General features: G+C 35.9%; 1 protein-coding gene across 4 annotated transcripts; it reads left to right on the top strand.

Moving 5' to 3' along the window:
- Positions 1-7,182: 7,182 nt before the first annotated feature.
- On the top strand, positions 7,183-26,941 carry LOC107845571 (protein RAE1). 4 transcript variants are annotated; one of them, XM_016689983.2, is made up of 11 exons: positions 7,183-7,494; positions 8,301-8,387; positions 9,266-9,343; positions 9,430-9,620; positions 13,361-13,502; positions 17,002-17,082; positions 23,346-23,474; positions 24,064-24,141; positions 25,931-26,002; positions 26,453-26,530; positions 26,645-26,941. In XM_016689983.2, the coding sequence occupies exons 1-11, from the start codon at positions 7,444-7,446 to the stop codon at positions 26,693-26,695; spliced, it is 1,038 nt and encodes a 345-aa protein (XP_016545469.1). In that variant the 5' UTR covers positions 7,183-7,443; the 3' UTR covers positions 26,696-26,941. The 4 variants fall into 4 exon arrangements, with proteins under 4 accessions (XP_016545469.1, XP_047254414.1, XP_047254413.1 ...); XM_047398457.1 differs by having other exon boundaries at positions 7,195-7,494; positions 26,631-26,941; XM_047398458.1 differs by lacking the exon at positions 25,931-26,002 and having other exon boundaries at positions 7,194-7,494; positions 26,631-26,941.
- The last annotated feature ends 373 nt before the right edge of the window (positions 26,942-27,314 follow it).

Here is a 27,314-nt window from a genome sequence, read left to right as displayed (position 1 = left end):
CAAGCAAAAACTTAAACACAAACTAAAATAAAAACTTAAACTAAACTTAGGGGGATGGCGGGGGGTGATGTAGTCGCTGCCTCCATTCCAAGTCTTTCCGGAATTGCTCTTACGAAATGAGCAATGCGATGGAGTTCACGCTCTAAGTAAATACAGTCCTGACCGAGCCCATAGAAGAGGCAATCAAGGTCGTTCCTGAGGAGAAAAAGATCATAGTGCCACTGGGGAACTCTTCTAGTTAGACGTGGGGGTATTCTTCTCGGAGGTATAATTTTTTGTTAAAGAAAAAGAGGTTTTTGCACTTTTTGGTTTAGATAGAAGTGACTGGTTAGATAAAAATTATCACTGTATTTATAGACTCATAGAAGGTGGCGTTTCATATTCTCAAACACCGACTAGGAGACACGTGTAGGAATAAAAAAGGTTTAGCTTGCGTATACCAGCAGTGTTTGATGTGAATAGACGTGTTCACAGCTTTTAATTAATTGACAATAGAAAATGATGGTTCAATGCATCGATTTGAGTGATATGACGTAAAAAGACCTACATAACATATTTGATAAGTAATCATATATCTTTAAACAATCATTTAATAGACTAAGTAAAAGATATATCATAGTTTTATATGGTCTACCATAGACAAAATATAAAGTCGATTACAACTGAACATTAAATTCTACAGAAATGTGGGGGTCCCCTAAAACAGTGGCTTGAGTTACAAACGAAGAGAAAAAGCCTATCTAACAGTTGTTGTCCATGCTACATGTGATTTTTTTGTGCGCGACTTTCTTGCGTATTGAACATTTATTCCTCCTTTTGGACTTGAATGTTTCAGCGATGCCCTTAACACGTTTGACTCTTTTTCTTCTGAGTTTAGAATCGTAGGGGGGTGGAAGAATCTTTGTATCTTGCAATTTCTATGGCACAATCCATTCGGACTCTAGAGGGACAACGTTAATAGCTTTAGAGTATGCAAGGGGTAAGTTTCAATTTTATAAATAAGCGAAGAGTACTCGTCTATGGAATTACCATAACCTTCTCCATTTCCATACTTTGTTCACAAAGCGGTCATCGCATGCTCGCACGACAGTTTCTCCAAGTCATACTTCTACAAGAACAAGTATGCTTCAAGAGATTGACCTTGGCAATAACACCGCTGTCGAACATGGTGAATTGGTCGAGATTTCCGTTCGCATTAGTCACATACAAGGAATCGCTCGCGCTCTTATTATTTCTTAATATCTTTTGCGCACAAGGCACAAATTTGTTATTTGAACTGCCGACAAATGCATGTCGCTCCCTGAATGTTTCACCAAATTTTTAGCAATCAAACTGAATATGTACGACACGGGGTACTCCCGTTCATCCATCATCACTGAGTTGAGCGACTCGGCGATGTTTGTGGTCATCACATAGTACCTATTGCTCGGAAAGTGTGCTCTACTCCATTTCTCAAATCCAAGCATATTTTCAAGGATATGTGCTGCCTCGAGGCATTTATCCTTGAATTTCGCAAAATGCTCGCTAAATTCATTAATAAGCCTTTCTCGCGGCATAAAATAGATAAAGATGTTTTTCACAATGTTGATTTACACGAAGATTTTCAGCGAGGTGCCTCATGCAAAGTCCATGATGCGTACGACTGTAAACACGGGATAAGGTATTGGAAATGCTAATATGCCTATCGGAGATGGCACATAGATCTGAATCATCTTCTACTATAGAATTCAACTTCTCGAAGAAGAAGATCCAAGAAACATCGTTCTTTTTATCCATAACACAAAAGATAATTGGATAACTATGATTTTTGTTGTCTCGTGCAATAACACTCAGCAACATACCCCCGTACATGCTATATAAATGTGTGCCATCAATGATAATTACCTTTCTCATGTGGGCACATCCCTATATGCAAGCTCCGAAAGATAAAAAGTAGTACACGGACAATCCATCCATCTTGTTAACCATGATAGAATAAGAAGAATCGGAATTCAATAACTTGACCATGTAGGAAAAATCGTCAAGCAAGAATATTCGTGCTTCGGTGTCCCACGAATAATATTCTTCGTAATTACACTTTCTTTCCAACACATCCAATAGCTTGCGTTGTAATGCATCTCCAAAAACACAATCCTCTGAATTTCTCTTATGCTTGGACCCTTACCATCACGAAAATGATTTACGCATAGTGGAGCAATGATCTCGAATGAGATTTTCTTATGCCTGCCCATGGCGTGTTCAACACCACACATGTGGAGCCCAACATACTTACATATACAGAATCTGTCCGAGCATTCGTATTTCTTTATCTGCAACAGCCAGCCGCAACCACGAGATACACATTTCCCCTTCAACAATTTGGTACTACTCATGATGCCCTGTTTAATAGCATTTTCAACTCTTTCTTGTTGTTGAATGTTTGTTCACAATAAAAATTAATTTCATCGGCGAAGGAATGACTTGGTTGTGATCCTATTCCACAATTTTCTTCAATAGATTGCGAGTTCGATGAATCATATTCCATATTTATAGAATCATTTTTCATATTCATTGGATGGTCGTCATCATTCTCATAATCATTCAAATCATCGTCGACTACTGGGCACCGAGGTAGGGGTGGTGTTGAATTCAATGGTTCTTCAAAGGGCCTCTCAACTATATTTATTCTTAAAATAGGCCTAAAATCGCCAGTACCAACATCCATCGTGTATAAGGACACAAGTCTGTCATTATTTATAATCGTAGGATGCACATTTTCCCTCGAGTTTAGTAGATAACTAATCACCACTTGGCTCGGCTCGCAATCTAAATCTCCGCTCTCCATTATGTTTCAAATAAGCCGTCGTATGAATCGTTGCGGCGAACCGCAACGGGCAATGTCACCTTAGTAAAAGATTTCTATTTCCTATGTTTGGGAGTCTCCTCCTATTATTCCATGAAATCACTAGAAACTAGAACAAACTCTGCAATAGACATCCTAGAATTACACATTAGTCGATCCTCGATTATGCTACTGGTATATGTCGGGTATATAAACGGTTGATGACTGGACAAATATCCGTACAAAATAGTGAAATTGGAAAAATTGCTTCTAATCAACGATCGTTGGGTTTATGGAATAGAGAAATGAAGTTGGAGTCACCTGAGCTACTGTAATGTACTTTCGAAAGAAGGTTTGAGTAATGTGAGTGATTTGAAAGTTTTTTAACAATGGTAGAAAGTGTGTTTGAGAAGATAACAAACAAATGGGGTAACAATGGACAAGATTATGATGTTTATGGACTGATTTTGAGCTGATCGTCGAAAAAAATTGCCGGAATCATGTCTGAACCGAAGAATTTTGGAGGGAAACGGGAGCTTCCATTTTAAGCTTTTGGAGTTTTATTAAATTATTTTTGAAAAGATATTTTAAATATAATTATGGATGAAGGAGGGACTAAAGTATATTATTAAAAACTTGTATGCTGGATTTGATAACTTAGAAAGAAGAGATGAAGACATCATATTTAGTTGATATGTGACAATTTTTTCAAGACTTGTGTCTAAACTGCAAACAAAGTTTTTAAAAATGGGTATTTGGCAAACTTGCCCATCTTACCTTCCATTTTGTCATAGTCTATTTTCAAGGCTCGAATTCGTGACCTCCTTGTCACATGACAACAACTTTACTAGCTACTCTAAGACTCATTTTGTTACTTATACTTCTAAAGGGCAGCCCGATTTACTAAAGTTTGCGCTATACGCACGGTTCGAGGATGGGCTCCACTACAAGCAATGGGGCATAGGACGCAGCCTTACCTTGCATTTCTGCTAGAGGCTATTTCCAGGGCTTGAACCCGTGACCTCGTGATCGCATGACAACAATTTTACCAGTTACTCCAAGGCGCCGCTTTGTTACTTGTACTTCTAAAGGACAATCGGGTGCATTAAACCTCGTGCAATGCGCAGGGTCTAGGGAAGGGCCCAGCATAAGGGCCTATTGTATGCAGTCTTACCTTGCATTTCTGCTCGAGGCAGTTTCCAAGACTTAAAACATGACAACTTTACCAGTTACTTCAAGTCTTCCCTTGGACCTGAAGTCTCATGTTCAAATCCCAACAAAAACAAGAAATATTAGGCAATTTCTTCCTATATATTCGAGCCAACCTTGGCAGATAGAATTTCATGATACTTGTTACATGGAATTAGTCATAAGCTAAAGCGGATACCACATTTAGTAGAGGTGCACATAAGCTAGCTCGAAACAACAACAACAAGTGAAGCAAACCATACTATTAGGATAAGGGATTTAATAAATATAATAATTGTATTCATTGTACTTACACAAGAAATCATAAAGGGAAAGAGTTGATTTTTCGCTCAGCTGAAACTGCTCAATTGATGAAAGTTCCCAATTTCATAATCGCATCGATCCCCTCGACACTTGAAGTTTTGATTATAATGTGGCTATATATTAAATACTTTGTACGTGAGTCTATTTTCTGAATGATGGTGCTTCAATTGGCTATTTTCGCAAATACTAACTAGGTATCTTACATAAATTCCTATATATTTAAGAGCTCATTTGGTATTGCTATTATAAAACTTCTTATTTGAGAATCACTTTTATAAAAAGGTATTTCAGAAAAGTACTTTTAAAAAAAAGCAGTTTGTGTTTGATAAATTCATTTGAAAAATGCTTTTGATAATTAAATTGTGTTTGGATAATTTTTTTCAAGAAGCATTTTTTTGAGACAAATGACCAAAAAGGACATCTATCAATAGATTTTTATTACTAAAATCAAATTATGGAGAAAAATTATTTTAAATATCTATTATAATATTTTTAATTAGTTTTTGTAATTTAATTAAAAAGTACGTACTCTAAAATTTTCAATCAATATTTATATACATAAATACATTAAGAAAATTAAATGATGGTATATTACTTGAATAATTTAAATATTACTTAAACCATCAAACTAAAATGAATATAGAAGTTATTTCATAAATTAAATCACTACATATGAAAAAAATTAACAACAAAATTAATTAGACCTTCATACATCACAAAAATTCTCAACAATTTCATCCCTAATTTTATTACGTAATGTCTCCATACTTGTAGAACATCTGTCTTGTATTTCTGGAGGTATACCAAAAGGCTGGTCTGCTTCTTTGATCTCTGTGATGATGCCTTCGTTAGCACAATAGTTAAAGTCTTTTTTAAAATATTTTTACGGTGTCAAAATTTACTACGAATAAGCAGTCATCATATTCATATATATATATATATACACACACACACACACCCACACACTATATTTTAACAAATATGTCACTTTTCATGAATTATTTATTTAAAATTAAATATTCGAGAAAAAATTTATATGTGATATCAAAATACAATCTTGTAAGGTGATTCATTTGTAAATTGTTATCATTAATAATAATAAAATAATTTATATATTCGTTAGTCATCATCATCAATGATATTTTCAAATTTATTTAAAGAAAATGAGTGAAAATAAAATAATAATATATAAATCATAAAATATTATGACGTAAATATAAAATATAAAATTTTAAAATAATATATATATATATATATATATATATATATATATATATATTTATGTGAGATAGGGATATTTTTGTCATAAAAAAATAATTTTTTACTTTTACTTCTACTTATTTTGAGAAACAGAAATTTTCTGCTTCTTCCTAGAAGCAGAAAAACCGTTTCTGCTTATTTTTAAAAAAACTTTTGCAAGTTTACCAAACATATTTTTTTTAAAAAAAAAGTATTTTTTTCTCAAAATAAGTGCTTATTTTGAGAGATAAGCAATCCCAAATAGGCTGTAAGTGTTATAACACTTTACCCTAACAATTTGTTAAATTACATCACATATCAAATTTTTAAATTTGTGATACATATGTTATAACGTGATACATATAATTAGTGATACATTTAAAATAGAAGAGATTTTTATTTTAGGAAGTAACGGATTTAATTATTACGGGGAGTAAATTAAGCAGAAATTGGGGAAATGTTAAATCTGGTTCCAGATGTATCACAATGATACATTTCGTAAAATTACTCACTAATCATTAAAAATTCAATATCATACCAAAAATATATAATTTACATATGTCAAACATATGTTAAATATATCAAATATTTATAAATAAATATATGTTAAAGTTGTATCAATTGATGATAATTTGGGAGAGATTTTAGGGGATGAAATATTTGAAAAAAAAAAAAACTTCAACGCTAAATAGATTGCATGCATTACTTGTATGTAAAAATAGGGTGTGTTTTTATTTATATATATCAAGAGTAAAATACAAAATTCAGAATTTTAAGTAATTGTTTAAAAAAAATTTAGATAGTAAAATCTCTTATAATTGTGGTTTTGTGTAATTTATCCTTGTTAATAGTATTTGGAATCCTCATTTAAGTTTTACTCACTTTATAACAATTTTAATACTATTATATTATTTTGTTGGTGTGTGTTCATTACTACTGTCGGTGCTTATACAATTGGGTTGCCAACATACAATTTCTATGTTAGACGCTGAAGCATATATAATATACATCATGTTTACCAGGAAAAAAATAACCTGAATTTAGAAGTGAATCAAAAGTGGGAGGGTAAGACTTAAGAGTCGGCGGTAAAAACACTAACCAGTTAGGAATGACAATGAAACGGTGCGATTGGTTGCGGGCATTTTCATAACCCTTAAATTTGATAACCGCCCCACCTCACTCCGCATATCCTTTAAGTCCGCATAAACTCGCCCTACAATACACACCTATACCACACTGCATTTTTTTCAGAAAGAGGTAGTAAGAGATGACAGAGCCTTTCTACCTAAGTTGATCGAACTTTCAAAAAATATTGTCGCATTCATATCAAAACTTCTTCCGTTTAAAAAAGAATGATCTACTTTCATTTTTAGTCCGTTTAAAAAAGAATGATTCCTTTTTTTTATAATACTTTAATTTCAACTTTCCACGTGATATATTTAGGAGCACAAAATTAAAAGACATTTTGATACATTTACCACAACTTTAATTTAAAATCACAAGATTCAAAAATCTTTCTTAAAACATACAACACATTTTTAAAAAATTCGAGCAATTTAGCTTTCTACTTAAAAGAGTTTCCGTAATTTCAATTTTTAAATCTCTGATCCACACCGCTTAAAACAAAATATTTTTACTTTTGACCCGCACCGCACCCGCATTTATCTCAATCTGCCCTCACCACACCTACTTAAACCCGCACTGCACCAGCACCAGCATCAGCACCCGCACCCGCACCCGCACAGTCCCATTGCCATCACTGAGTCCAACCTTGGCTTAAAGTATACGCTTGATTTTTGTTCAATATAAGCTTAATTCCAGTGAATGATATAGGCTTTGTTGTCCATTGTAACTGAACATAAACACCTTCAATGTCTATATTCAGCGCCACTGCGAACACAAATCCCAATAAGTCTATCGAGGTATTCTTTTCTCAATTTTATCTCATATTGTAATTGTTATTTAGAGGTGCGTTTTTTTTGAAGTTTCTAGATATGTACGAGGCATAATACATAAACATGCGCTTTTAACTACCACAAATCGCATGTATGACCTCCAAATTTAGGTATGCATGCACAAGTAAGACAGTTAGAACTTGTATAAAGTTGAACAAGTAAACTCACATGTCATATGTGGCATCAGGGTCGGACCCATGTGGTTGCCAGGGGTTCACCCGAATCCCTCAGCAAAAAAATACTTGTATATATATGGTAGAAAATCTATATTTATGTACATGTATTAAATTTTAACCACTTGAAACAAGGATGTTAGATAGCTTAGTGGCATTGGCTGCACTTCTTGAGTGAAGGCCCACGTCACGGGTTCAATCATTTTTTTAATTAATTCACTGTTTTGCTGCTACAATGGAATTTCGAACCTCCTGAAGAAGAATTCTAGATCCGCCACTGTGTGACATAATACGCATAGTATGCTATGTCGGCACATAGGACATATGTGTTGTTCAACTCGTATAAGTTAAAGTGCCTACTTGTGCACACTCAAAGATGAAGGTCGATCTGAGGCCAAGGTAAAGAGCATGTTTATGTATTGTGCCTATGTACTTCTCCGGAGGTAGTGGTATGGACTGTACATTTTACCCCCAGACCCCACTATGTGGGAATACACTGGGTTTGTTGTTGTTTTTGTTGCCTATGTACATATATTCTACTTGTTGTTGTTCTTATGCATGGAATTTGTATAACAACATTTTGGGTAATGTATTCGTAAGGTTAAAGAACCTCCTGCTGATTCTGTATCAAGCCTCTGCTTCAGTCCCAAGGCTAATCTTCTAGTTGCTACTTCATGGGATAATCAGGTTGGTCTTGATATTAGAAAATCTATATGGCTCTTTTTAGTTTTTGAGTTGAGTTGGGTTAACTCTGTATTTTAGATTAACTCTAATTTGCCATAAAATATAAATTAAATTTTAAATGATTCACTAATTGGGATTGAGGCATAGTTGATTGATATTTCTTTTGAGCATGAAAAACGTTTGATTAACTTTCCAGGGCTTTTGTAATCTGTCCAAGTAGGTTGTTTACATAATATTAGAAAAATTAATACATCTTTTAAATCTAATACTTGTGTAGATAAATCTATTTGTGGGTTTAATATGTAGGAGTTTGTGATAATTAAGGGTGGTGGGAATTATCATGGCAAACTCAATATGTAGCGTTTTCTAAGTAATATTCTAATTGCTCATTTGCGTAATTGCTAATACTTCCAAGTGTAATAATATTCTAAATAATTTTTCAATCAAAATATCATGTAATGGGCTAAAAGGTTTAGGGTGTAGTATAGAGCGATGTTTATAAGATTATTTTTAAAAGTTTTCTTTTATCTGTTGAATGGGTCTAGACATAGAGGGATGACTAGTAATACACTTGTCAGTAAAGATTTTAGGACTGGGAAGAAGCTGAAAAAGAAATCTTGAGCCGGGGGTCTATCGGAAACAACCTCTCTACTTCTCTACTTCTCCGGAGGTAGTGGTAATGGTATAGACTCCGCACATTTTACCCTCCCCAGACCTCACTATGTGGGAATACACTATGTGGGAATACACTGAGAGAGAGTGTGTGGGGAGGGGGGAGGGGGGGAGGTATTATTAAGGCACAACCACCTCTCTTCTATTTCTAGATGGTTTTGTTTGTTAGGTGGGACTGGAAATCAATCTTATTCTGTGAGCATTTCTAGGTACGATGTTGGGAAGTGACGGGAAGTGGCACTAACGTTGGAACTGTTCCCAAGGCCTCTATATCACATGAACAGCCGGTAATATATGGACATTTTTCGGGTAATTTTACTCTTATTTCTATATGACTTGGATGTATTAGCTATGTACAATCTGTTTCTGGCAGGTTTTATGCTCAACCTGGAAGGATGATGGGACAACTGTCTTCTCTGGAGGTTCCGACAAGCAAGTGAAAATGTGGCAGCTATCTGGTAGTCAACCTGTAACAGTGGCCGTGCATGATGCTCCTGTCAAGGAATTGGCTTGGATCCCAGAGATGAATCTCTTGGTAACGGGAAGCTGGGATAAGACTCTGAGGTAAGTGCAATTTGAAGTTGAATTTTCTGGATATTGCATTTCTCAGAAATATCCATCTTAGGGGCGGTTGTTTTAGTAAAGTTTAAGAGGGCTGAATCTTAATAAACCACTGAAATTATCATTAGATAGGAGTAGGACGCGGAATGATTGAGAGTGCTTGTTTTTTTCACTATCTGGATGTGTGCAAATTTATGTCTGTTTAAACATACTAAATATACAATTCAATAAGAAAGTAATTAAATATTATATACACAAATATCAAAGGAGATCTCAACTTAAAAAGGTATAAGTTATCATTTGAGATAAATTGCAATATTTAAGGATATAAATGAAATACCATCGCTGGTTGAGAACTGCCGTATACCAAATTTGATTTGTTTTGTATAAATCAAGAACATTTGAATTTCACTGCTTGAGAAATGCAGTAACCCAAATCTGGTTTGAAAAAAATCAACTATATATAATCAAGAACAGATGAATTAGGCAACCAAAGCTTCTCAGTCGGTTGTCAATTAACAAAAGTCACATCTTACATTGTTAACGGGAACTTAGTACGGTAGCTTATGCAACTAAACCAACTATCCTGGTTATATGACACTCATTACTCACCAGTAAACATAAGATTTATCTCAACAAACCCGAATTACTTACCATTACAATTGCTAACACAGTCGAAGCTTGCAAGATATAAGGTGAAGTTAAACAATTTTGCAACAGTAGATTGCAGAATTGCTTAGCTGCTGCCACTAACAAAGAAATATCTCAAAGAATACTCAAAGCAAAACTTTTGTCAAACTATCCGTAACTCTTTTCTTTGTATTGAAATTGACCCACCCCAACAAACCCACTATTTTTACCGACATCTTCTATTTTAGCCACTGGTCTTCTCAATTCATATTCAAGCGAGGTTTTGTTAACCAACTATCATTAAAATACAGAATCAAAACTGGATAATCCCGAATACCCAGCCAGGATTTGATATCCTGTCAGTTTAAGAGGAAAAGATTGGGTTGGCTGGTTGACTGTTGGAAGAGAGTATACTTGCCATTCAGAGGAATCGCTCGAGTGAGGGAAGCCCATTTGAAAACTTTTTTACCACTCTCCCGGAGAGATGGCGAAGGGTGAGTTTTGTGAAAAGAAAAAAACGAGCATGACTTTGAGAGAGAAAAGGATTGCATTTTAAGGGTCACAATGGTGTCTAAACTTTGGTTCATATCTGATTTATTCAGATCAATTTAGATGTTCTAAAAATAAAAAAACAATTGCACTTTAATGGCTTGAGACCTCGATAATTCAGATTCATATCCTTATCAAGTGAAAACAAATGAAACCTTAGTACAACCAACTTCATTATTTTTGTGGGTGACTGGAGAATTGAAGTTTCAAACCATCGTTTTATTAGTCAAAAAGATGATTCATGTAGTAAACATATTGGCATTAATTTACTCGAAATAGTGCATCCTTCTGGGGTGGGGGTTGCATTTCACTTCGTGCCTACTTAAGGCGTTACTCTCTATATGTAGTCAATAGTGGCAGTGGCAGAGGCAGGATTTATATTGAGGGGGTTCAAAATGTGAGAAAGTAAATACGAAAGGACTGTAGGATGATAAACTGAGTGGGAGCGGCCAAGGGGAGGAGTAATGTTAACCCCTAAATTTTAGCTCACCGTGTTATATATCTTTTAATGTCTTCCTACTTTTGCATTGCACCATCGAGTCTTTTTTAAAAATTTTTGTGCATTTTCCAAGGAAAAATTATACATATAAATAATAATTCCTTCTTAATTTTTTAACAAATTATTAATTTGAAACACGTTTAAAAGACCAAAAATCCATTAAGAAAATGGATGGAGAATAAGATTGTTTCTTCTATGGAATTTTCATAATTTTGTTTCTTCTATGGAATTTTCATAATTTCAATCTTGTGCATGAAACACAATTTTCCTTGAAAACTTCAATCTTTCACTAAAATATCTTTTGCAATATTTGTAGCTTTCACAAAAAATTCATTAAATTTGTGGGGACCCCCAAAGCAAAGGAATTTTTCATTTTCTTAAAAAATATAAATTTGTCGCATCTTTCAAAACCTACTTCTAAAATTAAAGAATATAAATATTTTAAATATTAATGGAATTCCCAACCATTTCGGGTTATGAAGATGTGAAAGCGCGTTTATCTCTTTAAGAAGATGCGTTTCGAGGTATGAAGTGGGAGAGACGGGATGTGACTATTGGGTTTTTGAATAAAACGACCTTTTGATTTTTCATTTTTTTTCTTTTTCATATTGAATAAGAATGAGAAGTGTTAAGCTTTTTATCATCCTGGCGTCGAGGACCTCCCCTACAGTATCGTTACTGCAGTAGAGTTTAACCACTGAGTTCGGAATGGATTGATGTGGTTCCTCTACGCCTAGAACACCAGAATATCGAACCATGAACGAAGAAAGGCATGAGAGAAAAACATATTGGCTAGTGATTGTGAGGCTCCAATTCTTGACTGGTGGGGACACTAAAAGCCTCTACCCTTCTATCCCTCGGATAGATAGAGAAGGAGGGCAGAACTTTTGTTTTTTTTCATGTTGTCAAAGATTTGAACAATGAAAATAGATGGCGAGTGCCCGTTCGAATTGATCAGATCGTGTAGGAATGAGGTTCAAGTCTACCGGTTTGTTAGGCATATTTATATTTTGGATGTTCAAATACTCTGTTGAATAGAAAGACCCGTGCATTTAACGTTGGTTATTTTACTCGCAGGAAGATAATAAAAAACCATGTTACTATTTTAGAATAATAAAAAAGGGCAGCCTGGTGTACTAAAGCTTCCGTTATGTACAAGATTTGGGGAATGGCCCAACAAGGGTGTATTGTACGCAACCTTACCTTGCATTTCTGGCAGAGGCTGTTTTCAAGGCTTGAATTCTTGACCTCCTGGTCATGTGGCATCAACTTTACCCGTTACTCCAAGGCTCCTACTCTATTAATATTACTAGAATATATAATAACGATAAATTTTGAACTTGAATTTGATTTGAAAAAATTCTTTTTAGTTTGAATTGAAGAAAAATAATTTTTAAGAAGGTAAAACTAAATATCATAATGTAACTTATAAATATGATATATTTTTATAATATCAATAAATAACTTCATTTTATAAACATTGTTATGAGTAATATTGTGTAAATCATAAATTTATAGGTTGATATTATTTTGGCAGTTATATTTGATATGTTCAAATAAAAAAAAAATTCTCTTATTAATACTAACTAATGAAGCATAAAACAAAGGAGACAAAATAAGTAGTGGGATCACAAGAACTTTTAGCTATAGCCTATAAGGAACAAACATAAAAAAAAAAAAAAAGGGAAAAAAAATGCTGAGAGCAGGATTCAAACCGTTGATGAGAACCCCTTAGGCCATTGTTGACCCCCCTTGACCGTCGAGCTGAGCCATGGGACTGTGTTGAGGGGGTTCATTGTATGAGATATATTCCTAAAAATCTGATTTGACCTTATATATGTAGTGTAGTTTTTCAGCTAAGGGGGTTTGGAACCCCCTCACCTCCACGTGGCTCCACCACTGGTAGTCAATCAAGTGTCTGCTTTCTCTAAGGTTCTTTTTTGGAGTTAACATGCTAATATTTTCTTTTTTTTTTTTTTAAAAAAAAGAATATGTTGATCATTGCCAGGATTCTGTAATAAACTTTGTATTTAGCCTTGTAATCCTCGAAACGTTTTTCTTGTAGGTACTGGGATTTGAGACAGCAAAATCCAACACATATCCAACAACTTCCTGAGCGCTGCTATGCACTTACAGTGAAACATCCTTTGATGGTTGCTGGCACAGCTGATAGAAATCTTATAGTTTTCAATTTGCAGAATCCTCAGGTATTACCCTGCATTTTTGATGGTAATTATTCAAGTCATTGGACAGATTTTAGCAACTAGATTTCATACCTGTTAGCAATTAGGTTAATCTTTATCTTAGCTAGTTAGTATTGTTGGCTGGAAATACATACTATTAACACATACTGAACCATTATCTGATGTCGTCATTGTAAATCTATTTTGTAGTTTAGTGGTTATTTTTCTTATGGTATTGCCTTTTATTTTTTGTCCGCAACTCTACCATAAGCAATTTATTGTACATACAACAGTTTTATGAAGAAACTGAAGCCCCTATGCATAGCTTAAAGAGCTAATCAAATCCAAAAGATCATCTATACCATTTACATATGTTGAATTTACACCAGAAATACATTCATTAAAAATTTAGTGTTCAAAGAGTGAGTGGGGGTCAATAATTTACTCCATCATAAGATTTCTGATTGTCCTTCAGGGAGGTCCATAGAATGCTGCCTGGAATAGTATGACACATATTCTTCTAATCGATTTTCTCACCTTCCAACCACGCCAACTTACGTGCATCTCTATGAGTGTAAGGTATAATCCACTCTAGGCATGGAAACCCGAGAAGATATCCCAGACATTCTTTCAACAAGACACAGTGCAAGTAGATTATTGGAGTCTCATCTCTATACATGTGTAACACCTATTCTTCAGAAAACCCTCTCTTCTTTTTAGATTCTCCTTGAATAAAGCAAGCTCCAGGCAAGGCTGTCCAACTGAAGCAAGTTACTTTGTCAGGGGTTTTGTTCCTTTCATGAATTCTTAATTAAGTTCCCGGAGACAGTATTTTCAGCAAGCCTGAGCAGTGCAAAGATCTCTTTTTTTCACCAATCCATCTCATTTTATAAACTGTCTGTGCACATTGTTTTATTATTTGAAAACTGCTTGACAATGCTATTTATCTTTCCGCCTCCCAATCAGATATTATAACCCCCCGGTCGTATGTAGTTTGCCTCACGCTGTGCCTGACCGGCGAGTTTGCCGTCTCCACGACTTTCTCTTTTTCGGGCTTGCTCCTCAAGCCTTCAAGTGACGATCTTCGCTTGGATTAGCATGGGGGCTCTACCCTGGCTTTTCATTGTTTTTCTTGCTTAAAGAAAAGATACACACTAATTGATAGTGGAATCTATCCTGACTAGGTGTCTTGGTCTCGAGTCAAGGTGGGCATCATTTCTTTGTCATAACGCAATCGGATCCACCAAAGCTATTTCCTCTAGTCAGAATGTGGCTCCTGTTGAGAGATCTATATTAGTGATTGGTCCATGATTTTCTCTTCGAGAACGCTCACCTCGTCGATTCTTCCCCTTGCTCCTTTTAGTGTGGACATCAGTTAGTTTAAGTCCAATGACTTGCATTAACATCCCGTGTCTAGTAGGGGGGACTTTAATGTAATTGCAGATCCTGTGTCACTTTCTGTTATTCCTTACACATTTCTTCCCATTAGCTCTCCAAGCTTTCTATCTTTCCATTCTAGCTGGCTTAGCAGAACGGAGTCACCAATCTCTTGGCAATTCCAACACATATCTTCCAGCTTCCACTGTTACAACCTGCAAATTGTACAACAGGACAAGAGACAATCTGGAAAAGATTAGGGAATTCATTTTCTGGTGGAGTCTGCACTATATATATCCAAGGTTATTAACTGCACTAAAAGTACCTTCCAGCATTTGCTGATTATTTCTACAGTTATTCCATCTATTCGTTATAATTGTACTAGAGAGACTAGTTTGTCAACTCTTGGTCTTTCTACAATTTTGGCAGCCAGCTATTTTCTGTTTCTCCTAACTAATATTTTTTTCTTTAAAAAGGAAAGATCAAGAAAATGCAAGGATACTACATAATTTCTCTTATTTATAAGAGGGAGTTAAGCAGCTCAAGCAGGCATGAGGCTTGTGCTGCCTGCTTAAGCTGCTTCATCCGTAATTTTACTGTATCGCTCCTAATTAATTATTATAAGTTATTTACACATTAGAAAATTAATACTCCCTCCGTTTAAAAAAGAATGACCTACTTTAACTTGGCACAAAGTTTAAGAAAATAAAAAAAACTTTTGAATTTTGTGGCCTTAAATTAAAGTTGTGTCAAATGTACCAAAATACCCTTAAATTTTGTGGTCCTAAACATGTCATGTGGAAAGTTGAAATTAAAATATTGTCAAAAAAGGAAAAGGGTCATTCTTTTTTAAACAAACTAAAAAAGAAGTAGGTCAATTCTTTTTGAAATGGAGGGAGTAACATTTAATAAAAAAAGTAAAATAGACATTTATGACATGTCTGTTTCAGCTACTTCAATCGTAATTTTACTAGATCACTCCTAATTAATTATAATGGTAAGTATTAAAAAATTAATAATATTTCATAAAAATGATAAAATAGATACAAAAATGATATGTGAACATAAAAAATTTGATTGACTATCGAAATTATAGTAATGCACATAAATTATGAAGGGACAGCTGTAAAGTAACATATATTATTTAAAAATGAGATAAAAATTATTGCAAATCACAATAATTAAGAGCTTAATAAAAATATAAAAAAAAATATAAAAAAAGGTTGATTGATTGTCGAAATTTTATCTGTGCCACATAAATTGGGATGGAGAGAGTATTCATATCTTATTGAAAAATTATGTAAAAAAAATATAAATCACATAATTAACAACTTAAAAAATTTAGAAAATATAAAATATTTGGTTGAATCTCAAAATTATATCGGTGTCACTTAAATTGGAATAGAAAAAAATATTATAAATCACAATAATTAAAAACTTAAATTATTTTAATAATTGATTACCTAAATTCTATTTGTGTTACATAAATTGAGATTAAAAAATAACATATATTGGGCCCGTGCTAACACGAGCTGTCAATATCTAGTTTTTTTGAAATCGCTAAGTATACTACATACTTTTCTTATTAGATTTCAGAAATAAGTTAGGTTGTGTTTGGTATGGAGGAGTTTTCTCATGTTTGGTTGGTCAAATTGGAAAACATTTTCTCTAGGAAAACAAGCTTATTAAATAGAAGGAAAATCACTTCCCCAACGAAAGTAGGAAAAATAAGTTCCATAAGTGACATTACAATTTCATTGTCTCCTCTTTACAACCCCCCAAACCCCCCACCACAATATTGTTTTGCTAGATTACATATAAATGCTCTTGGGATAATGTTTTTTTTTCTTACTTGCCAAACAAGAAAATAAGTAAAAAATTCACTTATTTTCCGAGAAAATATTTTCTAAGGAAACATTTTTAGTCTAGGTATCCTGTGGAATTAGTCGAGGTGCGCGTAAGCTGGTCCAGACACCACTGTTATCAAAAAAATTAAAAAATTCTAGGGAAACATTTTTTTCCTACCAAACACACCCTTAGTAAAGCCAAGTTTGTATTTACAATTTTTTTGTTGTTGGATAATCAATCATATTATTAGCATTTCCTTCTAATTGCTAAAAGTTTTATTTCCTTAAAATTGTTACAGACTGAGTTCAAGAGAATAATCTCACCCTTAAAGTATCAAACTCGGTGTTTAGCGGCCTTCCCCGATCAACAAGGTTTCTTGGTGAGTAGTTACTTATAGTGTAGTTCTATTGCTCCATGATCTAATACCTTCTTGTGATGCTATGTTAAATTTCCCAGTCTCTTATTTGTTGGCCACTTTATACAAATGCTAGAGTCCCATATGTGGAGGATTAGTAGATTGATTTCAGAGCTTTAATATTTTGAGCGGATACAAATTCCTTCATATTTCAAACTAAAGATGAACAAATAAAGAGACAACCGAAATGAGTGTTGTTACTTTTGTTTTGGCAAAATCTTACAAGACTTTGAATCAGAGATTCAAAGTCCTTCCCTTATGATGACAATGGTATTACTTAATTTCTTTCACTGGAGACTGAAATTGATTTGTATAAGACACCTGTTACACGAGAATTACGTGGTATTTGAAGAATCGGTAACATAAATCAACGAAATCAGACTGTTCCTCAAAGTTTTGTGCCACTTGGGATGCCTCAAGGAGGAGGTAAGTCACTTAGTTGGGTTCTCTCCTAAATTGGGAGAGGCAAGCTGCTTTGCAAAGTCTCTCTCTTTGCGATGCTCACAATATCTGATGCTCGCAATATCTTTTTTTTCTACCCTTGCACTTTATCCATACACGGGTCTTCTTTTTTTAATAGTTAGCTATCGTATGAGATAGTCCTTCAAAAACTCCTCTGACCTCTCTCTAATAAACTTTCTTTTTCCGTTTTTAGCTTTTGTCGTCTCCCGTGGATAGTTTGTTTTGGTGAAGGGGGTGACGGAGCAAACAATTGAACTTTCTTGAATATTCAGCAGTCTTGAGGGAAGGAACCAAGGAAGCTTTCTATCAACAGTAAATGAACGCTGGTAGATGTTTTGTTTGTAAAGCATTTTGGATCTTATATAACAAAGCCAAGAAAGGAGAAAGTAGTAAATGTTACAGGATGCTCCAAGGTTGTTATCAAGAGAATGGAAAGAGGACAAATTCCCTTCACTTGTACGTTGTGATATTAAAAGACACTTCTATTGAATCTTCCTCCTTAAGAAAAGACACTTCTACTGAATATACTTTAGTTATTTTCTGAAAAAAGATTGTATGGTGCGTTTGGGTTTTACTGTCCCAGGCATTCTTGAATGGTTTCCCTGTGGTTGTAGCTTATTTCCTGTCACGATCCGAGATTGCCCCAAGTCGTAACACAGCGCTTTGAGTCACAACTGACCCAAGCTAATCCGTGGCTGGCATAACTCTATGAATACTGAAATAACTGATGTAAAAGCATTGTGCGGAAGCTAAATTGAATGATGAAATAATAAATCAACCAATAATAATATTTAGAGTTTAGAAACACAAAAGCTGAACATCTAACTGTATGTCTGAAAGCCTCTAATAAGACGAGTCGCTGGGACAAGAACTGTCTGCAACTGAAATGAAATGAAATAAAATATTGATGCTAGTCCTCGAATGATGAGGACTCACCAAAGTACTGCTGAGGTAGTAGGAGATCATACTATGCACAACCCAGATGCTGAACATTAGAACCTATATTATGAGAAAATATAGCGCAAAAGAAAGCATCTGTCACGACCCGAACCAGGACCTAGTCGTGATGGATATCTCAAGCCCACCGTGAGTCGAAGACCACCCCCTCCAAAACACAATAAAAGAATACAACGGAAGCTAACCAAACATAATGATAGGAATAATAGATAAACCAAATGTAAGTTCTAAGAATCCAAAAACAGCCAACCAACCCACACTTGTCCACAAAGCCTCTAAAACCAGAATACCAAATAAAGTCGGGACATGCCCCCGACTATAGCCTAAGAAATCCAAAATGAGACACTTAGTCATAAATGAAAGCAAAACAATAAAATGACCGGCCTTCCGGAAGATGAAGGCTCACCACCTCAAAGCTGATTAACGAACGAACCAATCCACCGAACGCTGCTCAGGAGCAAAAGAAAACCCTTCGGACCCTGCATCATGAAACAATATAGCGTTCGGGGATGGTCAGTGGAATAAGCACCCACGGGCCATAATTATGAGATAGGGACAAGGGCCATAATCATAAGAGTTTAAAACCATTAGCCTGGACTGTGTAGCTCTATCCGTCCTAAGAGCACCTATGGACTATATAGGTTCAGCTCCCCTTGCTGAAAGGACCCTAGCGCATGTTAGCTGCACGAACTGAGGAAATTCGAAGGAGGCCAGAGACACCAAGGCTCTAGCCATCCAAAAATAAAATGTGTGAACCAAGCACACTATCATATAGACCCCACGCCGGCAAACGTGATTTCCAGTATTGGTCTTCCAGGGACCTCCACCTTCACGACGAGCTACACAACCCCCTTAAAGCCCACATTAAAACATCTGCACATAATCCCAACCATTAACCTAAGAGTCATTTATTAAGGCATTTACCATTTTGGTATCGTCATACCAATTATGCTTGCAAGCTAATTTCATTATGCCATAACCAATTCGTTTAACCATTAGACTCTCACGTTCCATTTTAATCCAAAACCATGGCCACCAAGGCCTTTCAAAATCATTTTTATCCGTTTAGCCTTTAATGCAATGCAATAGTTTAAAAGGGCATGTAAAATCATGCAATCATCCATGTTCAAAATCAATTATGCAAGTGAGTTGAGGTTAATGAATTACCAAGCTAAAATTCCATCAATGTGGGAGAGCCCATGTCCCCCTTCCCAAACCATACCAAAATTTCCCAATTCATCCCCCAAAAATTCAGTGATTAAAGCATGAACAATGTATTTAAACCATGGGAAAGCAATTCAAGTAATTACCATCAAAATCCCTCAACTTAATTTCAAATCCAACAATTGAAATAACATGAGCAATGATTAAATATATGCCATAATATAAAATTCAAGTTAGGGATGAGAAACATATCTGAGAAGCAATGGGAAGAAATCCGAAGTTGGAAGCTTGGGGAATGAACTCCTTATGAAACCCTAATTTTCTCTTGCTTTGGAAGTTTAAGATGATGAGAGTAGTGATTGATTTGAGCAATTAAAGATAATAGGGGTCCCTTAGTGTTTTAAGTCGTGGGAGGATGTGTAAAGGAAGGAAAAGACTAAAAAGCCCTCAATCATAACGTGCAAGAAAAGCCGATCCCAGCCGTTATACTCGTGAGGTCTGACCACGAGTCGTTACCCGAACTCGTGACCTGAGGGTCAAAAACCTGGTTCCATATTGTTATGACCACGGCTCACTCATCACGACTCGTAACCTGACCTAACTACTCGTGATGAGGAGTCGTGACCAAAGCAGACTCTTGGGTGAATCTTACTGTTGAGACAAGTGACGCCGAACGACTGGTTACGTGACATCACGACTCGTACCATGGACTCCTTATCGAGGGACCACAACCCGAGCCACTTACTGGTAAGACCATGAGTCCCACCCTACGACTTGTGACGAGTGATAATGACTCATCACCTGAGTCGTAGTCACGACAATGTTGTCAACACTCCAGAAATTTTAGAGTTCAAAACCTGAGGTATTACAATATCCGATCAGTAAGTATGCGAGATTGGAAATAACTTATTTAAGTTGACCATGTTGCATATGACATGGTAAACTGATGCAAGATTAAGAAATAAATATGTACTGTATGATAAACTGAAAAATTGAATACAAAGTCTGTTGAAGCTGAACTATGAACTATGAACTATGGGCTATGGACTGTGTGAGCTACTAATAACCGACATACCCTAATCTGAGCTAGCGGGGGTCCAACCTGTTAACCCAGCTGGAAAGGTGTTCTTTACTTTGTCAAGGGTACAAACACTGAATGGCGTGGATCTACTAAACTGATGTCCAAAAGGATAAAGTGTCAAGCCTGATCTGTCAGGTGACCCTTTTGAACCTACGGTAGCGCTGTAGTTTTGGGACTTAAGGACTTCTACTAAAGGTCTCAACCTAACTTGTTATGATCGAACAGAAAATAAGCAAACCACAAGCAAAAGAAAAATAAGAACACACAAATTTACATGAAAACCCTTGCGGGAAAAACCACGGGCAGAGGCAGAGGAGGTTTCACTATAATGGAGAGAGTACAATGTTGGAGACAATAGTCTCAATTTCATGTATGTGAGAATAACCCGAAACAACCCACTAAATCGCAATTATATAATGCGTGCGTACAAATAGGTCCTAGGCCCCAAAACATAAAGGTCACCCCCGCACCCCATCGGGATTAGTGGTGGGCTCTGGGATCGGGTCTATCGGCCCGATCCCTACGCTACTACCACGGACCTTTCCACGGACCCTATTGAAAATCACAAACATGGGTCGCACCGCGAAACTTTTAGGGCCGGATCAACAAAATTCGGGTCACAACTCTAACATAACTGATGGGTGACCCTTCATCCCTGCGTCTGCTCGGTGCTAAGTACTACTCCCAACTGAATGTCACTGATAACTGAAATGCTCAATAATCGTAATATTCTGAAAACTGAAAATAAATGCATTATTTGTGAGAATTCAAAACATGTAAACTGGAGGATTATAATACTCATAAATATATGCATGAAATCCTAGGTCATTGGGTGTTCATAACTCACCATCTCCGAAGAATGCAACTATTATGAAAATTCCATAAACTGAGTGAATTAAGAAATTTAATAACTCAGGTCCAACAATCATGGATTTCACAATATAATTAGGATATAATTTTGAACATGTATAATGGTACTGAAATTCATGTCAAAACATGAGTTTATAACTCCAAGAGATCAAGGAACTGAAATATCAAGGAAATCACAATATTCATGAATCCTAAGCTCTAAGGAAGGAACTGAACTGAAAAATTGAGTTAACTTTGAGACCCAATGGGTGAAAGGAGATCCATTGATGAAATCCTACATACATGGGGATGAAAATCCTGAAGAAATCTTTGAAATAGGATCCTGAGATTGGAGAACCCTAGTTTTCCTTGGTAGGAGGAAATCACCTTTTCTTTCTCTAAGATGCGAAGTGTTGAGTGTTTTCTAAGTAATGAAGGCTTAGGTATTATTGATCTTAATACTCAGCTTTGGGGTGGCTTAAACGACGTAGTTTTGATGTTAAAAGAGTGGGAAAAGACTGCAACGCCCCTCATAAAACGTGACTGGAAATTTGCAGATTGATTCGTACGGGCCATCCCACGATCGTGGGTGGTGCCCGTGGTTCGGAGGCTGAATTTGGGCTTTGTGAACTAGATAGAAACTAGGATGCTGAAGAGATAGAGAAGGAAATATTACTGGTTAAAGAAAGTGCAAAGATCTTAACCACTATATTAATCAATAACTAAGTCCGTATGGAGTAGACAAATCTCCAAATATAAAGACGATGATAATGTGTTTCTTCTATCCTCAGAACTCTATCAGATTCTCCTATTTAAACTAAGAATAAGCAGTTACTGCTGTAGATAACTACTATAGATAACTACTGACAACTACTAATAGATAACTACTGACAACTACTAATAGATAACTGCTTCTATCCTATCTGAAACTAAGAAACTAAGTTACATTATCTTCACATGCTAAAGCAGCAGTCTTATCAGAACCCCACTAGATGAGCCTTTGTATGATCGTGGGACCCACCTATGATCGTACCTTGGTTCGTAGGTTGGAAGTCTAAGCCGGATCAATTTTAGGAGTCACGATCGTACCTAAGATTGTGGTTTCAAACCAAGATCATGGTTCTCTCTCGTGGTTGGAAGGCATACTTGTCAACTTTCAGATGTTTGGGACTGTTTCAATTAGACGATAGCATTGTACGAGCGTACAATTTCACCAAGATCGTACCCACGCTTGTAGGTTCTCACTCCTGGACATTGATCTACTAAAATGGCCATAACTTTTTACTTCAATATCGGATTAAGGCGAAACTGAATTCGTTGGAAAGAGGACTCAAATACCTTTCATTTGATGGGAATTGAGCTCAAAAATACCTCAGAATCTAGGAGTTGTGCTCGTTTGAAGTTGACTATGGCAAGATTCTTCTCAAGAAATCAATCGGTAGGAAAGTTTTGACTTGACCATGAGCTAGGAGTTACTTGTAGCCTTAATACATGTTTAAATCACTTCTCGTACCACAAAAACATGATGTTTGATTTTACATGTAGTTGAAAGCATGGTTCTAGTTTTAGCTTGGATTTTTGGGGTGTTACATTTCCATTCTTACTCATGGTCTGTAAATAATTTCTAATTCTGTGAATACATTATATCAGATTCATCTATGTTCTACATTCATTGAGACACGTATCATTATAATATTGTACATTTTATATTTAGGTTGGCTCAATTGAAGGACGGGTTGGTGTGCATCATCTTGATGATTCCCAACTAAGTAAAAACTTCACATTCAAATGCCACAGGGAGGGCAACGAAATTTACGCAGTCAACTCTCTGAACTTCCATCCTGTAAGATCTTTTTCTTTCTTTATATATTCTTATTCGTTGCAGTCCGCCAACCTCATTCTTTATAAATTTTGCTCCATCTTCCAATTGCATCTTTTGGAAGGTAGACGATGTGTGGCTGTCATATCTTTTTTTTAAAAAATTTAAATTTAATGTCTTGTGGATAGAGTGTTGACGAAGAAAAATTGCCAGTCAAGTGTTGTGTGGACAATTTTATAGCAAGTTATTGTTAGAAGAACCTATATATGGCGCATGTACATTTTTGGTCCTGGGTAACTAAAATCTAGAAGCTTTATGATTGTGCCACTTCAGTTTTCCTTACCTTCAGTTGTCCTTACCTTTAGACTGGTATTCTTAGTTTAGGGTGGAGTAGGGTGAACTGCTATGTGTAGGTGCAAGAGACCTTAAAGTATATAGCAAGGTTGCGTTGATATGCAAACTGAACATAAAGTTGATAAACACAACGCTGAACTAGCTTCTAAAGTTGGTCTCAGGGAATTTTTCATTGTCAAATAGACTTTATATAATTGCTTGATACTACTTATATTTCTACTTCAACTCATTTGTCATGTGTTACATCTGCTTCACTTAGACTCATGGAACATTTGCCACTGCGGGATCTGATGGTTCATTCAACTTTTGGGACAAAGATAGCAAACAGAGGCTTAAGGTATCCTTGATCCCTTTTTAAGTGCCATTTTCTATGAAGTTCAGTCATTTTCTTTATTTCTTTATGATTTCTAGCATTTATTCCTTATGAATGGATCATACATTTAGACGCATGAAATTGATGAAGTATCTTTCTTTGTTTAGCATAGCCTAGTTTCTGGACATTAAAAGCTAAATATCTCTTGTTGTTTGTTGTTTATTCATTCATTTGGTTTTATGACAAAATAGAAACTGTCTTGTTGCAAAAGTGACCAGCTCCCCCTCCCATTCCCTTTTATCCCACATAATCAGAATCCCTTCGCTGCTACCCCTAGTCTCCAAATGTTCTTCCCCCACCCACCTATTAGCCCATAACTCCCTTAATAGATTTTTAACATCTCCTTCTTAGTTTCTATAAGAACATAAATATTTTTTCCCCACGGGTGAACAAACTGATTCACCAACCTCCATTTAATTCGTGAGATGATTTTGGTCCTCATTGATCTCCAATTCACTTCTTGGTTCTCCTTCCTTGTATGTATTTCACGTCGGAGGTTAGGTCTCTAACCTCTTTTGGGACCAGTTGGTTATTGTTACTGCATACCATTGGTAGCCCCCCTCCTTTGATCAACCTTTTCGATTAATACCTCTGTATCCTTTTCAAGACCATAAAATAGAGCACCAAACTGCTTTCTCAATTTTATAATGTTTTCTTGTATCGCACCCAAGGGTGTGGCTAATGGTTCAATAAAGTTGGGTTGAGCACCATGAGGTCTCAGGTTCAATTCCCGACATAGACAAATACGAAGTGATTTCTTCCCATCTGTTCTAGCCTTGGTGGACGGAGTTACCTGGTACCTGCTGCTGGTGAGAGGTGGCAGATATCCCATGGAATTAGTCGGGGTGCGCGCAAGCTGGCCCGGACACTACAATTATAGAAAAAAAAGATATTGTTTTCCTGTATCCAGGTTGTAGCACCAGCCTCCACTTCTTTAGTACACCCAATGGAATCATATTGTATTGGTGTGGGTTCAAGTGGGATCGATTGAACTTGCGAAACTTCTCCTCCTTCCCTTTCGCTCCCTATGTCAATCAGTTCAATGTCTGAGTTCGAATCCTTCAGATTTGAAATCACACCAGTCGCAGGTATCGCTCCACCAATTTGCATGTGATTATCAAATTTTCTTGTGTTGGCGGACTCTCTAATTTCATCTTCTTCTTTCTTCGCTTTATTTTCCAGAGTTAAATCGACTGTCATTTTTTGAATTCTAGTTAGTATTTTCCCCTTTTTGCTGATATGAGTTTTATGGTTGATTCTCTGTACTACAGTAACAAGTATCAACGATGCCTCAGTTCAAACTAGTTGTGTCAGCTCTATGAATTCTCAATATCCATTCTGCTCCTCTTAATCCATATCATTCCAATACTTGGTCATTTTTCCTTTTACAGTTTTATCCTCACTTTGGACGACACACTTTATTCTAGGACATCCTAAATGTCGGTGTTCGATAAATTACTCTAATTTTTAACCTTGGATGAATATTTTCTCTATCAAACAGCTTTTTAATCATTACTATACATGTCATTATTAGGTTTGACAACTTAAATCTGTGTCAATCAGATAGTGATATCAAATGGAATGCTGGCATGCCTTTCAATAACGCTAGCATGTTTTGACACTGGTCATTCTTCATAGCATGTTGTAATTCTTTAATAGGGAAAGAGCACAAGAATATTTTATATTTAACATTTGTAGCTGCTTCAACTTTTGGCATCTTCCATTATGATTTTTATGTGTGTGTTTTCTCTAGGCAATGTCAAGATGCAGCCAGCCCATACCTTGCAGCGCGTTCAACAATGATGGCTCAATCTATGCATATGCAGTGTGTTTTTGGTTACTTTTGGAATCTTTACTATGAATATCTTTCATAGTGCATGCTCACCCTCTCGCGAGCTATGTTTGCTCGGACTCTTCAAAAATGTCGATGGGTGCGTGTTGGATCTTCCAAAAATAGTGTACTTTTGAAGGGTTCGGCACGGGTGTGACAACATTTTTGGAGAGTTAGAACAACTTAGCTCATGAGGGAGCGTTGTCTGTGCCACTAAGAAAACCATTACTAGGATACTTACACCAGTTCCACTATAGCCTTTTCGTTGCCATCATGAATGCGGAATGCCCCTTTTTGTTTCTCTTTTTCCCCCGAAATCTTTAATCTGCTTATGTTTTATTGTCGCTAAATTTTCTGATTTTCTCTTAGTCTTCTGATTTTCTCTTAGTCTTTGCATGAAGTTTACTTTCAGTTCTCAATTTGTTTATCCCTTTTTGGGTATAGGTTTGTTATGATTGGAGCAAGGGTGCAGAAAATCATAATCCAACTGCAAAAACGTACATTTACTTGCACTTCCCACAGGTATTCGTTTCTTAATCTTTGAACCATATATACTCATCAATTCCTAAACGGAAGAAAAAGAAGTATATTAGTGCTTACAGCTATAACAACTTATGTATAGTATTTTTCATTCAGGAGTCTGAGGTTAAAGGCAAGCCACGAATTGGAACTAGTGGTAGAAAGTGAAGTCAGCAGTAAAGCTTCTTCTGACCATTTTAGAGAGTTCATTTCGTTGTTCTGTACATGGAGACATTTGTGTTCCATTGTGGCTTTTTTCTGTTTACAGTCATGCAATTAATTCGTGGGAGTGCGAGTTTTGAGCTTTGCACACTTAAAAGAAAGATTCGTAGGTAGTGATTTGAGTCTGATACTCCTTATTAATAGGAACTTACTTGTGGCAATACTAGTAAATCTTCTTAGAGAATTAGATAATTGCTTAGTCTCCATCTCTAGCTTCAGTAACATGTAGCCTCTGAGACTTCTTGGCAGTAACTGAGAGCTATCTCAAAAGTCGATTTTACCTCATGTGGAGTCCTCATTGTGTCTTGACTTAAGGGGGGAGCAAATGAAGAACCGAGTTTGGGCGGGTTAAAATTTGTTACAATTGCTCATTCTTGTTCAAGTTTACTTGGGTTGAACTGGACAGGCTCAACATGTATAAAATAATGGGTCATAGTCTAACTTATCCAACTTGACCTAATCTAACAGTCTCTTGCAAAAATTTAGTGTAAGGCAGTACAATAGACTATTGTCTGTCTGCCCTTTTTTTTCTTTTGGTCGTAACAAGAACCATCTAACTTAAATT

The sequence above is a fragment of the Capsicum annuum genome, chromosome 10, assembly GCF_002878395.1.
Source record: "Capsicum annuum cultivar UCD-10X-F1 chromosome 10, UCD10Xv1.1, whole genome shotgun sequence".
NCBI classification, from domain to species: Eukaryota; Viridiplantae; Streptophyta; class Magnoliopsida; order Solanales; family Solanaceae; genus Capsicum; species Capsicum annuum.
The sequence above is the reverse complement of the archived record's forward strand: the minus strand, read 5'-3'. Positions and strand labels throughout refer to the sequence as shown.